General features: G+C 43.0%; 1 protein-coding gene across 3 annotated transcripts in view; it reads right to left on the bottom strand.

Moving 5' to 3' along the window:
- ripor1 (RHO family interacting cell polarization regulator 1) overlaps window positions 1-14,185 on the bottom strand; it is a 65,734-nt gene that overhangs the window by 17,987 nt on the left and 33,562 nt on the right. For all 3 annotated transcript variants that reach the window (XM_071488909.1, XM_071488901.1, XM_071488917.1), the window contains exons 3-13: window positions 12,056-12,208; window positions 11,513-11,591; window positions 10,126-10,149; window positions 9,488-9,541; window positions 7,178-7,327; window positions 6,887-6,950; window positions 6,417-6,460; window positions 5,627-5,752; window positions 5,113-5,261; window positions 4,793-4,925; window positions 1,470-1,595 (exon numbers count right to left, since the gene is read on the bottom strand). In XM_071488909.1, the coding sequence (XP_071345010.1) occupies window positions 1,470-1,595; window positions 4,793-4,925; window positions 5,113-5,261; window positions 5,627-5,752; window positions 6,417-6,460; window positions 6,887-6,950; window positions 7,178-7,327; window positions 9,488-9,541; window positions 10,126-10,149; window positions 11,513-11,591; window positions 12,056-12,208 (1,102 nt within the window). The remainder of the gene's footprint in view (window positions 1-1,469; window positions 1,596-4,792; window positions 4,926-5,112; window positions 5,262-5,626; window positions 5,753-6,416; window positions 6,461-6,886; window positions 6,951-7,177; window positions 7,328-9,487; window positions 9,542-10,125; window positions 10,150-11,512; window positions 11,592-12,055; window positions 12,209-14,185) is intronic.

Genomic DNA, 14,185 nt, shown 5'->3' with positions numbered 1-14,185 from the left:
TTAAAATTAAAAATGGATTGGATGAATGATTGAGGCTGTAGAATGATGAGAAAATGATGAGAAGCACCTTCAAATCATTTCTACTGTTTACAAAGAGCAAGTGGAGAGACACTTGTGCACTCTGTTTTATTAATGCACATCTGTGGTGCTCTCTAATGCAATCTGTAGAGTAATAACATGAAAACAAGTATCACACATATAAAATGTTATGGACAGGATGTCGAGATTGTTGTGATTAATTTCTATTCTTCATGTTTGTAACTGGATTCACACATGTACACATACTGTAGCTGTATGATCTTATGTTTGAGCCTCTTCGACCACCTTCACTTTCTGCAACTGACCTGTTTTCATGTGTGCATTCTGCCAGACACACTGTGTGCACACCTTCTCTAAATTGGCAGAAAAGCTATTCACAAGTGAATTTGGCTGCATCTATATTAGGCACACAGCAACCTGGGAAGCACCTTCATCTTCAGTGTGCTTGTTCTCTCTAACCAGGAAACACAGCCAGTTCCCCACCGGTCAGAATAAACCCAAAACGGAGTTTTCACAGTTTTGACATGTCAGGCCAATTCTTTTTTCATCTCCTGAGGTCCCCCTTTAGGAGAGAGACAGGAAGAACCTCCAGGTGAAGATGGATGTGACTGATAAATCACTTCCTGACATGAAAAAAGTCTGGTGCTTAAACACTGTAATGATATACATTCACAATATTAGACAGGGTGAAACAAAACGGCACAATAACCAAAAACAGCTGTAGTTTTTAACATGTTTGTTAAAAACAAACAGTTTCAGGAAATGATTGAGCCCTCTTTAAAAATCTTTCAAACTACAGATTTTTAAAGAGTTAAGTCTTCAGTAGGAACCAATGAGCTTGGAACTGACTGACATTCAAGAGCCTAACAGAGGGCAGATGTCAGAGAGAGGTTACCGTCGAGACACAGATGCCTGAGAGTGGCAGAGCAACTGTTCCCAGAGATTGTGACGGACAGGGTATGAAGGCTTTTAGTTTGGTTTCTGTCTGTCTGTTAGTTAACCTAAATAAACTGAAGCCGATGCTGAGGTCTTTGCACAGCTGCTGTCCTGAGAGAAGGACTGCAGTGGACCTGAAGTTATTAGCAGCACAATCTACCAGTGCCAACAAAGGATGCAGGACTTGTATGGAGCCTGAGAGGAAGTAGTTCAGAGAGGCCTGCCAGGCACAAGTCCCCTGACTGTGAACCATGATGCTTTACACTTACAAACAGGAAGTGATCTAATTTCTTTTCTAAAAGAATGACATCACAGACACATTAATTACAAGATATAGTTTAGTTAGATGAGCCATCACATGTGAAAGTGTCAGTCTAGTTTACAAACCTGATAATATACAATGATGAACAGAGAGGAGTGAGATGGTCATATTGTATTCTGATACCAGCACAGAACTGCAGGTCATAACCAATGTTTAGTGTGTTGTGTGTTACCTTCTGTTGTGTGGAGGTGCGTAGTCCTCCCACAGACAGCTGAGGACTAGAGGAGTCATCAGAAGATTCAGATGAATTGGACCAAGCGGTTCCATTCTCCAGCTCTTCATGACGCCGCAGCATGTTCTAAAGGGGAAGAGTGGCGATCAAACACAGGCGGGATATGGACAAACACACAAAGGAGGACACATTCTGACGCCCACCTTTCACAGCAGTGTCTTCAACAGGGGACACATCAGGCTGTTTGAGCAGATATGTGATTTTTGCCCAATGACACCACAGAACTTCTGCCTACCGCAGCTTTAAACAATAGTTAGACTCCAGTATGAACATCGCAACAGAGTTTGCTCTCCGGGAGAGATGGTTTAATCTGTAATTCCATTAAGTTTTCCATTATTGAAATCCTGGAGACTATATTCTTCTCTATTCTCTCTATTCTTCTTCCAGGCCATGAGCCTCAGCAGACCAAGAGCTAGCAGGCTAATGCAGACCAACACCACTGCAGATTCAGTGACACACTTCACACACTTTGCCCCTGTTTTCACTGTAGATGACAGTGGATTGATTCCCACACTTTTCTGATAATCTGCTGATCAGGGTCAGGAAATGCTTTTTGGGCTTTGGGATACTTCAGACTAAAAAAATACAGACACACTCCTTCATCAGAGGCAACTGACTGGGGCCCCAGGCAATTAGGGGCCCTCGCTCTGTCACACACATTGAACACCATCAGTCCAGAGCCACATCATAGGTTCTTCACTGAAGGAGAGGAGGTGACACAGGGAAATTGTGCTCACACAGCTGTGTTTGGTACAGTAGTACATACTGCATACTTCACTTGTAAGTTGCTTTGGATAAAAGTGTCTGCTGAATGAGTAAATGTAAATGTAAATGTAAAAGTAAACAGTAGGTGTAAGTTGAAGCAGAGTTCCCAGGTCTCAGCTATGAACTTGGTCAGTATATTGTTATTAGGTTATTATGTAGGAGATTTTAATATAAAAAAAAAAAAAAAAACTAAGTCTGTCTCCATCATAGCTGTTGCCAGCAGATGTTTCTCTACATCCTCTATAGTCTCACAGGTTTTACACTGTCTTACCTCACAGCAGGTGGTGAAACACACAGATTTATAGCTGCACAATTCTCCAGGTTTATCATCATAAATTCACCAGAGGGTGGCTACAGGTATTGTCTAGGTTCCGTCAGAAGGCTCTAACAGCTCTATAAGACCGTGCATCGTATACAGTATGTGCTATCTACACTATCTAACTACACTACCGCAGCCGGTTTGTAGTTCCTGTCAACGAACGGTGAAATCAGCTGCAGAGCCGCTTGGAAACCTTGCATACATACCTCATCCTGGCTCCATGAGGCTATGAGCAAACAAACAGAGACGAGTGTTCTAGGTTTCTAATGATCTACGCCATCTTTACCGCCGCTAATCAATGTACCAGAGGGCTCTGCCGTTCTATAATCTCCACTGGTTCTACTCCGTCATGACTTACTGCAGTGGCGTGTCTTGTTGGCGAGTTGTCACTACAGGAACAGCTCTGGCTAAGCGTGTCTTTGAAGATGTCCAGCAGCGGCCAGTGCTGCCGCCTGGTCAGACTCCGAGGCAGGGACTACACATCAGAGGAGCAGCAGGTGGAGCAAAGTGCAGTGGGAGAGGTTAGGGGCCGGGGTTTTGGCTAAACTCACTCTGCAGTGGCTCTAAACCAAGAGATCTCAGCTCTGTCCCATTGAGTGTGAGGATACAACGACCAGTTCCAGGAATGTGATGAATTTGACAAAGTCTTTGATGAGAAATATAAGTTTTTGCTCCTCCCAGTGTTTTCATGTTAATTAATTTTGATCAGAAACAATCAAAACGCATTTGAGTGTAAATCCAAAAGAGGTCTGGACATTCCTCAGTTCTCTGCAACTCTCTCATGCTTTATACATGATAATATAAACTACCTGGCCAAAAAAAAAGTTGCCACCAAAAGAAAAAAGGTCACACACTCCAATATTTTGTTGGACCGCCTTTAGCTTTGATTACGGCACACATTCGCTGTGGCATTGTTTCGATAAGCTTCTGCAATGTCACAAGATTTATCTTGTATTGATGATGGTAGAGTCTGACCGCTGCGCAAAGCCCTCTCCAGCACATCCCAAAGATTCTCAATGGGGTTAAGGTCTGGACTCTGTGGTGGCCAATCCATGTGTGAAAATGATGTCTCATGCTCCCTGAACCACTCTTTCACAATTTGAGCCTGATGAATGAATGAATCCTGGCATTGTCATCTTGGAATATCCCCGTGCCATCAGGGAAGAAAAAAATCCATTGATGGAATAACCTGGTCATTCAGTATATTCAGGTAGTCAGCTGACCTCATTCTTTGACCACATGCTGTTGCTGAACCTAGACCTGACCAACTGCAGCAACCCCAGATCATAGCACTGCCTCCACAGGCTTGTACAGTCGGCACTAGGCATGATGGGTGCATCACTTCATCTGCCTCTCTTCTTACCCTGATGCGCCCATCACTCTGGAACAGGGTAAATCTGGACTCATCAGACCACATGACCTTCTTCCATTGCTCCAGAGTCCAATCTTTATGCTCCCTAGCAAATTGAAGCCTTTTTTCCGGTTAGCCTCACTGATTAATGGTTTTCTTAAGGCTACACAGCTGTTCAGTCCCAGTCCCTTGAGTTCCCTTCGCATTGTGCGTGTGGAAATGCTCTTACTTTCACTATTAAACATAGCCCCGAGTTCTACTGTTGTTTTTCTTCGATTTGATTTCACCAAACATTTAAGTGATCGCCGATCACGATCAATCAGGATTTTTTTCCGGCCACATTTCTTTCTCGAAGACGATGGGTCCCCACTATCCTTCCAGTTTTTAATAATGCGTTGGACAGTTCTTAACCCAATTTTAGTAGTTTCTGCAATCTCCTTAGATGTTTTCTCTGCTTGATGCATCCCAATGATTTGACCCTTCTCAAACAGACTAACATCTTTTCCACGACCACGGGATGTGTCTTTCGACATGGTGGTTTAAGAAATGAGAAGCAACTCATTGCACCAGTTGGGGTTAAATAACTTGTTGCCAGCTGAAAGATAATCACCCATGCAGTAATTATCCAATAGGAGGCTCGTACCTATTTGCTTAGTTAAATCCAGGTGGCGACTTTTTTTTTGGCCAGGCAGTGTATATGGAAATATAAGGGTGGTAATCAATACCAGCACAAAGTGCAACCAGTCAGCAACAGAGGAGTGATATTCCTCTGATTAAACATTTGGTCAAACATTGCTCTGGAGGGTAAAAGATGAACCACTAACTCACATAGAAGGCTTGTTCACGTAAAGACGGTGTGTCAGGTGGACTCTGGTTGAAGATTGTTGAGAATCTCTTACTGACGGTCGGGGCTTTGTTGACAGTGCTTGCCACTGACCCCTGGTCATCTTTATCAAATGGACTGACGGGGGAAGGAGGAGGGGTGGGGTGGGGTGGGGTGGGGTGGGGGGGTGGGGGGGTGGAAGGCAGAGATAGAAGAAATCACTCCATTAAAACACTCCATTTAATATTTCAGTGATGTTCTGTTAATGAGTAACACTTGAACATTAAACATTAAAGGAACAGTCAGCATGGTTGGCTAAACTTACTTCCAGGTGACTTCGAGGCTGAGCTTAATAGTCCCAAGGTCATTAATATCCACGGCAACTGTCTGGGGCAGTGCAGCAAACAGGTCCTTGGTCTCACAGGAAACACTTCCTACAACCACGTGATTGGCTAAGCTCTTCAGCTCTGTCACCTAGCAGACCGCAGAAATATGGTTTGATCAAGTCAACATTGTCTTCTGGCTTCTCCTGCCAGTGTCCAGGTCGTACTCAGGCTGAAACCAACGCACTGTCAAACTACACCAGTGAAAGTATCAACATTATTCTCCACAGTTCACTTCAGTTCAGATAAGACACAAAAGTGAAAGACAGAAGCTACTGGTCCGGACAGAACCCTGAACCCTGGGAATATTCACAAGTATAAGACCAAAGGACAACATCAAGTACGATTTCTTTAGAAACAGTATTCAAGATCAGATTGCTTTCATTGTCCATTCAGAAGTAGGCATAAGTGAAAATAAATCCAAAGCAATTAAAAAAGACAGTGGGAGGGACTGACCTTCACAGAAAGGAACTCATTGATGAGAGGCAGAAACACCATGTCCTCACTGTCCCACACCTGCTTGGCATTGATCTCGATTCTGCCCCGGAGCTTCCACCGCTGCCGACCGTATTTCATAAAGATCTGAGCGCGCGCGCGCACACACACACACACACACACACACACACACACACACACACACACACACACACACACACACACACACACACACACACACACACTTTCAGTCAGTGGCTTCAGGCCTTGTGTCTGTTACTCTTCTCCCTTTAGTCTCTTTCTCAATTAATCCATGTTTATTCCATGTTTATCCCCCAGGCTGTGCCCCTTCCACCTCTCTTTTCACTCAGGCTCTCCATGCCAGATCCCCGGTCTTCCTGGAACCTCTGTTCCTCCCTTGGTTTTCGGTGCCTCAGTCCAGATGTTTTGGATCTGGATTTTGGTCCCACCATCCTCCTTGTGCATAATGCTGTTGACCTGCTCTGTCCTCTATCCTGATTGTAAGGTACAGTCTGGTAGATCACCCTAATGCAGCCCCTGCTTTATTGTCTATTTTCCTCTAAATGGACCATAATTTAACAAATGAACAACATGCTGAATTGAAGAAGACTTGAAACTAGAGACTGAGACCATAAACTCATCAGGAAAACCTTTACTGAGGTAATGAATCAAGTGAGAAGTAGAGACATTTTCACATAGACAATACAATCAGACTTCTTTTTACAACCAGTGGAGTCGCCCCCTGATGGTCAGACAGACAGACACACAGACAGACAGCTGATGGACTAACCTCATACTGGTCACCAGCACATAATCTAGCAAATCCAGCCAGACCTGAGAGAAAAATAGAAATTATTATTAAATTATGGATCTGAATTTTTTTTGACTGTGAATTCAACTTGTGAAATTTCCAATAACTCATTTCACCATTATTTTTTCAGAATTCAGAGGGAAAATTTCAAGTTGCTCAAATTGGACAGGTCACATTCAGAACCCAAGATTTGAGTCAAACATTTTGATTCTACAATGTTTGTTGCCGTAGCTGGCGTCACGTGACCAATGGAGCGGAACTTGATGAAGAGAAGACGACATCATGAACAGGAGAGAAACTGTTTGATTCAAAGATCCTTTGAATTCCACCCAGTCACAATGAGCTGTGGAGGATGCACCTCCCTCAGCATGTGATTTTAGGAGAGAACAGAAGACAATGAAAGGAAAGCAGGAAAATGGAGTATGAAAAGAGTGAAGACATATTCTCACCTTTCATCTTAATGTGGAACTCCCCCAGCTGGTTCTCCAACTCACTCTCCAGCACACACATGTTCTACAGAGAAGATTGATGGAGACTTTCATTTGTTCATTTCTGATCTATAGTGCTGACATTTATGCTGCTCATCATCCCCACTAGCTGTGATATGTTATATTCTGTTACTCTTTCATGTAGTCCCCTACAATTTGCTTATGTAATTGCCCAATCCTCCCACAATTACTATACATTTACCTTGATCCACTTTTCACTCCATCCCCCCAGTCCTGTCCTCTGTGTCTCACCTCTGTGTACTCTTTGTATCCTTTATTGGCTTCTGTTAGACTCTCTCTGGCCTCCTTGCTGCCTGGAGAGGCAGTGTATGCCTTCACCATCTTGTCGGCTCCATCCCTGAGTCTCCTCTGCAGGCAGTAGGCTTCATAAAGCTCCTCAATCTGGGGAGAAAAGGGCAAAAAGTTACACAATTCATCTTTCTGTCCTATGCAAAGACAAAAGCAGGTTCACTGAGAACAGGAGTCAGTACCAGACTGCTTCGGTCAGGAGAAAGCACCGTCTTCTTCTAAATGCTCCACTAGGTTCACCAGCTGGTTGCTGACTTTGTCTGCCATTTGCTACTGAGCAGGTCATGGACAGTGGATCCATCAGAGATCAGATTTGTGAAAGCAAACCTTGAGAGTCACAAAACCAAAACAATGAGCTGAAAGAGTCTGAACAGCTGTGTGGAGCGCAGGGGAACGACAGTGTCCACTTTCACATTGCACATTTGATCCATCGCTGATATGAAAATATCAGAGCAGCATTTAGCATCTGAAAGTTATGACAGAAATTTCTACATATTGAATATTAGTGTGTTATTGTACAGCTTATTCATTTGCAGTGTAAACTGTAAGGGGAAAATGTTGGCTTGAAGTACAGTTTTCTCCATGGCCTGCTGAAGTTATTCTATTCAAACTGTCTGTACAGAGAGATTCTATCAAGCACCATCATCAAGACCCATAACAAGTGGCCTCATTCTACCACTAAGAGCAGCTCAGTATCAAGAGCCCTGACAGCTTGCTGCTGCAGAGGCCACCAGAACACACACACACACACATACACAAACACACACACATGCACACACACGCGCACACACGCACACACAGGCACACACACACACACACACAGAGTCTAGCAACACCATCATTGGCCTGACTTCACCAATCAGGCTTGCTCTTTATCAAGTCACTGCTACTGGGTTCTTGCTATATCAGCAGGTGAGTGCACTTATGTTTCTGATAACCTCATAGAGTGTATGAGTGTACATAACCAATAATCACAAAATAGATTTGTATTCGGTTTGTATGTAGATTTATATTAGGTAGCACAGAAAATTTAAGCTTATCAACTCTGTAGCCCAGTACAACCACACTGTTGACTCTCTGCTGCTGGTTTTACCTGTCACTATTATTGATAACACCATTACCGACACAGCTGTTCCTGGTCTCTCTCTCTCTTCTCTCCCCTCTCCTCCCCCCACCCCCTCTTTCTATCTTCTCCTAAACCCAACCGGTCGAGGCAGACGGCCGCCCACCCTGAGCCCGGTTCTGTTGGAGGTTTCTTCCTGTTAAAAGGGAGTTTTTCCTCCCCCCTGTCGCCAAGCGCTTGCTCGTTGTGGAAGCTGTTGGGTTTTTGTCTGTAACAAAGTAAGGTCTTGACCTTACCCTGTAAAGTGCCTTGAGATAATGTATATTATGATTTGGCGCTATACAAATAAAATTGAATTGAATTGAATTGAATTGCTGCTACCAGCAGCCAGGACAGCCAGTCTCTTCCTGACTGGAATAGGTCATTGCCCTGCTTGCAGAAAGTTCAACTGTGGGAGGAGAATTTTTTGCGACGGCAAGGAACTGCCTGCATGGTCAGACATTTGCAAATCAGAGAATACATGAAGGAGAATAGATTAAAGAAAACAGTGGTCAGGGAAGGTGATCTATATCAAAACTTTTCAACAAATAAATGAAACAAGTGGAGTTTTACTGCTGTGACACTTGGTGGTTTGCATTTAAGAAGCATGCAGTAGTGTAACAGAGACATTTCACAGCTGACAAACCCAGAGCGCTTTGGGTTACAATAAACCAAGGATCAGAAATGCAAATAAAATCTGCTATATTTTTATTCCAAAATCCAGAAAACAATTAGCCAATCAGAAGAGAGGCTCAGATCCTCTCTTCTGATTGGCTCACTGACCTGTTGCTAGAGCTCAAGAGAGAATGTAAAACTACACTGAGTTTTGTTTTGTTTGGTGATGGATTTTGTTTGCTTTGTTTTATGATTTTATCATGTACAGCACTTTGTGCTACATGCTTTGTATGAAAAGTGCTATATAAATAAAGACTGTATCTGTTTCTGTAACGTTTTTGTGTCTTGTCCACCCTTTAAAAACATATATACAAAGAGTAACCCCACATTAAAATATCAGGGGGCACTGGAAGGTTGTGTGAATACAAAAATTCAACATAAATACAAAGCAAATAGTTCAGTGGAGTTCAATGTTCATGAACACATTTCTCTGACATGTGGAAAGGATTTCTCTGACAGGGGTCAGGTGGTCTTACCTTGCTGAGGTGAAACTCCAGTCGTCTTATATACCTCTCAGTCACCTTCACCTGCTGTTAGAGTCAAACACACAGTACATTTAATCCTGATCAACCCACATCCAGTTTGAGTCTCAAGCCAGTACAAAGCTGGTGCCTCCTAAAAACACTAAGGTGGGTCAATGAACTCCAATGTAACGTAACAACACAACACAACACAACACACAAATATCGATTCTAATTTCCATTTTCTGGATCACTGTTAAGCTGCAATCAAGACTTCCTTCAAAGGTTTCAAGCCTATCAAGAAAGGGATCAGGCCACTGAGCTGTTGGAGGGCTTTTATTGTAAAACATCTGTGGAGGAAATGTTGAGCTACACTGAGGCTAGCTTGCGCCTGTGTCAAAGAAATGGACAAGAAGAAGTGACTGGAAATAATGAATGTTAAAGAGGAGAAGGTGAGAGATACAGAGTGGTGACATAACTGTGCAGGTCTACTGATGTAGTTAGTGCTGAGGAAACATTAGAATTACTTTATCAGGACTACAAGTAAACATGGAGCTTCTTACTAAAATATGACTGGATCCTTAAAAAACGTCAGAAATAAAATATAAAACTCCATCTTTAATATAACTATGTAAGAAGTGGCAGTAACTCACCTTGTCTAGTTCATACAGGAAACCCTGAAGAGGAAGAAAGCATCAAGTCATCAGTATTCCCCACATTTTAATGAAGTGACAATGTGTTGTACACTCTTCATGTTCAATGTTGTTTTGCTTTGTCAGAACATTTTCAATTTCCAAACAGTTATCAAGGTGTCAAGATAGAAACAGTGACAAACCAGGACACATCACCACTCAGCCAACCTTAATTAACCTTAATTAGCCAACCTCAACATTAAAGGGCCTAGATCAGGGGTCGGCAACCTTAAACACTCAAAGAGCCATTTGGACCCGTTTCCCACAGAAAAGAAAACACCGGGAACCACAAAACTTTTTTGACAACTAAAATGAAGATGTCACTGTCTATATCGTTTTTTTACCTTTATGCTATGTATAAAAAAACTATAGTGTGTTGCATTTATGAAATCAATGAACTGCTGCAGAGAAAACAACATTTTATTTCTGCATGCAACAAAAACATTTTGAACTCCGAAAAAAAGGGTTACTTTCAAATAAAATACTCAATGTCTATTTGAGTTCTCCTCGTCAGCAGTGAAAGCAAATGAATCTGCCCACGTAGCATTAAACGCTCTGTTTTCTTCAAAACTTTTCTATTCTTAGATTTATCCATGGTTGGCCTACCGGGGGTCGAAAAGCTCAATAAATCGCGTGCCGGTGGGTGTCACACACCGGCGGTTGTATTTCGAGTGACAAAAAATTAAACACATTTTATTTTATCTTATTTTATCTTCAAATTTAGAATAACATTTAAAATACTAACGAACTAAAATAAAATAAATGTAAATTAAATACTCATTATTTATTTTCCAAAGCCACAGGGAGCCGCAGCAGAGGGATGAAAGAGCCACATGCGGCTCTGGAGCCGCGGGTTGCCGACCCCTGGCCTAGATCCACATTAGACAGAGGAAAACTGTAGCCGGGTTTGGGTTTAAAGGTCCATACAGTCTAAAGGCAGATTTCCATATGGTCTGAGTATAAAGCAGGTCTAGGTTCCATATTAATACTGTGAAAGCATCAAAGGCTAAGCCACGCCCCAAGCCCCTTCCATCTGGACCCACCATTCAGAGCAGAAGAGTGTTTACCTGAAATCTGCTATATTTTCATTGGATCACTCAGAAAACAGTCAGCCAATCAGAAGAGAGACTCAGAGCCTCTCTTCTGATTGGCTCACTGACCTGTTGTTACTAGCGCTGCAGAGAGAAGCCTGAGAGAGTAGATGTAAACTAAACTGAGATGGTTTTTAGTTCTTTAAACCACAAATATATCTTCTGATGAAGATCAACACTTCAGATAAAAAACGGAAGAAGAGTAAAATATGGAGCTTTATGAGGGCAAAGCCAAATGGTAACATGTGAGGTCATACCAGTCTAGAGTTCCTCTTTGATTCTTTCATCTGTCTGCTGAGGCTGTCCAAGTCCATCTGATGAACCTGCAGGTAAGACCTTAGAGAACGCACGCACGCACGCACGCACGCACGCACGCACGCACGCACGCACGCACACACACACACACACACACACACACACACACACACACACACAGGTTAAATGTATCTAGTGTAAAATCTGGCCATGCAAATATTTTCGGTTTGATGAGCTGAAAGTGAAACTTTGCTCTCTGAGTGTCTCTCACTGCTCATTAACCCTTTGTGCTCCTCAGCAGGGTTTCACCTGTGAGTCCAGTTCACTGTGTTTTTCTACTGTTTACTGTAGCTCGGCGTGTTGAAAAAACCAATTAAACTAATGCGATCAGTGTTTATAATTAATCAGCTTTAGAGGTATTGGTAAGTGAATGATCATACCTTTAGACAAAGGCAAGGCTAACTGTTAGCTGCTGCTGCTAAGCCCTCGAAATTCCTTTGAAATGAAAGCTGAGCGTTGCCGTCTGTTTGTGTGAGTGTACTCACTGAAGGCCTTTTTTCAGTGCCTCATAGACCTGATCCAGTCGTTCTGGTTGAGGAACTTTAGGTGGTGGGTTGGACTTGGTGGACATGGTAAACATCCTGCTGGCTCTGCTGGGCCTCCTGCTCAGACCTGGAGTGCTGAACACTGAGAGGTTCCTGCAACATCAGCAACATCAGGTCAGCATCATCCTCACCTGGCATCCTCAGATCAGCTTCATCGAACTCTCTCTCATCAGAGACCCAGTCTGTCTCTCTCCCCCCATGCAACGTTTTCACATAACATGATGCTCTTTACATAACAACAGGATATTTAGGGCCCAAGCACCAACCTGTGTGAGGACTCATTGAAACTGCTTGGTTTATTGGGGTTAGCGTATACACGCCGTTTCCCTGGTGGTACTGCGAATTCTTTTGCCATGAAACAGGAAGTCATTTTAGCTCAGTTACACTCTGTCCAATCTGCCCCAGACTTTACACATATTAAGACTCACTATACAGTCATAGTCAAAGTGCCTATGGGCAACAGGATATGACAGTTTCTCTCCATTGATGTACTCCTGGCAGTTTGACCAGAACCTCAAACATGGTCAGAACAGTGTTGCCTTGGCGGCATGGCAAATTTTGATGTTTCGCCGTGAAACAGGAATTTGGCAAAATGACTCAATACCACCATATACAAAATTTCAGTGAAGTAGCTCCTGCAGTACATTTCACCTAAATGTCCAAAAATTGTACATCAGGCACATACACTCTCCAGCCACTTTATTAGGTACACCTGTTCAACTGCTCGTTAACGCAAATATCTAATCAGCCAATAAATCGGCAGCAACTCATCCATTTAGACATGTAGACATGGTCAAGATGACCTGCTGAAGTTCAAATCAAGCATCAGAATGAGGAAGAAAGGTGATTTAAGTGACTTTGAATGTGGCATGGTTGTTGGTGGCAGACAGGCTGGTCTGAGTATTTCACAATCTGCTGATCTACTGGGATTTTCCCACACAACCATCTCGAGGGTTTACAGAGAATGGTCAGAGAAAGAGAAAATATCCAGTGAGCAGCAGTTCTCTGGGAGAAAATGCCTTGTGGATGTCAGAGGTCAGAGGAGAATGGCCAGACTGCTTCGAGCTGATAGGAAGGCAACAGTAACTCAAATAACCACTTGTTACAACCAAGGTCTGCAGTAGAGCATTTCTGAACGCACAACACATCGAACCTTGAAGCAGATGGGCTACAGCAGCAGAAGACCTCACTGGGAGCCACTCCTGTCAGCTAAGAACAGGAAACTGAGGCTACAGTTCACACGGGCTGGACAACAGAAGATTGGAAAAATGTTGCCTGGTCTGATGAGTCTCGATTTCTGCTGCGACATTCAAATGTACGGTCAGAATTTGGCATCAACAACATGAAAGCATGGATCCATCCTGCCTTATATCAACAGTTCAGGCTGGTGGTGGTGGTGGTGGTGGTGGTGTAATGGTGTGGGGGATATTTTCTTGGCCCCTTAGTACCAACTGAGCCTCGTTTAAACGCCACAACCTACCTGAGTATTGTTGCTGACCATGTCCATCCCTTTATGACCACAGTTTACCAGCTGCTTCCAGCAGGATAACGCACCATGTCACAAAGCTCAAATCATATCAAACTGGTTTCTTCAACACGACAATGAGTTCACTGTACTCAAGTGGTCTCCATAGTCACCAGATCTCAGTCCAATAGATAGTTCTGAAGGCAAAAGGGGTCCAACCCGGTACAAGCAAAGTGTACCTAATAAAGTGGCCGGTGAGTGTGGAAACACCCCATGACGTTCAGTTGTGTGAGTTCAGTGCGTCTGTGGTAACCAGACGTTTTTTGTCTTAATGAGAGGTGTTGGCATGGTGTAATGAGGAGACAGTTTCATGATAGAGTATAAAAACATAAAGTAACATAATATAATATGATTATACCATGAAAACTATCTTGTCTATCAAGTCTGAGTGAATGTGTTACTCATGTTGCACTGCTGTAGTTTTTGGCCGGAAACAGTTTCTTTCAGGGTTTACAGAGAAGATGGCAATTTGTGATAGTGCAGTACAATTATTTATGGCATAAATCCATATAATTATAGCAGGTATAAGAAGGCTGAGGTAGTGC

The sequence above is a fragment of the Trachinotus anak genome, unplaced genomic scaffold (assembly GCF_046630095.1).
Source record: "Trachinotus anak isolate AG129_WGS33_773 ecotype Australia unplaced genomic scaffold, CSIRO_AGI_Tana_v1 ptg000002l, whole genome shotgun sequence".
NCBI classification, from domain to species: Eukaryota; Metazoa; Chordata; class Actinopteri; order Carangiformes; family Carangidae; genus Trachinotus; species Trachinotus anak.
The sequence above is the reverse complement of the archived record's forward strand: the minus strand, read 5'-3'. Positions and strand labels throughout refer to the sequence as shown.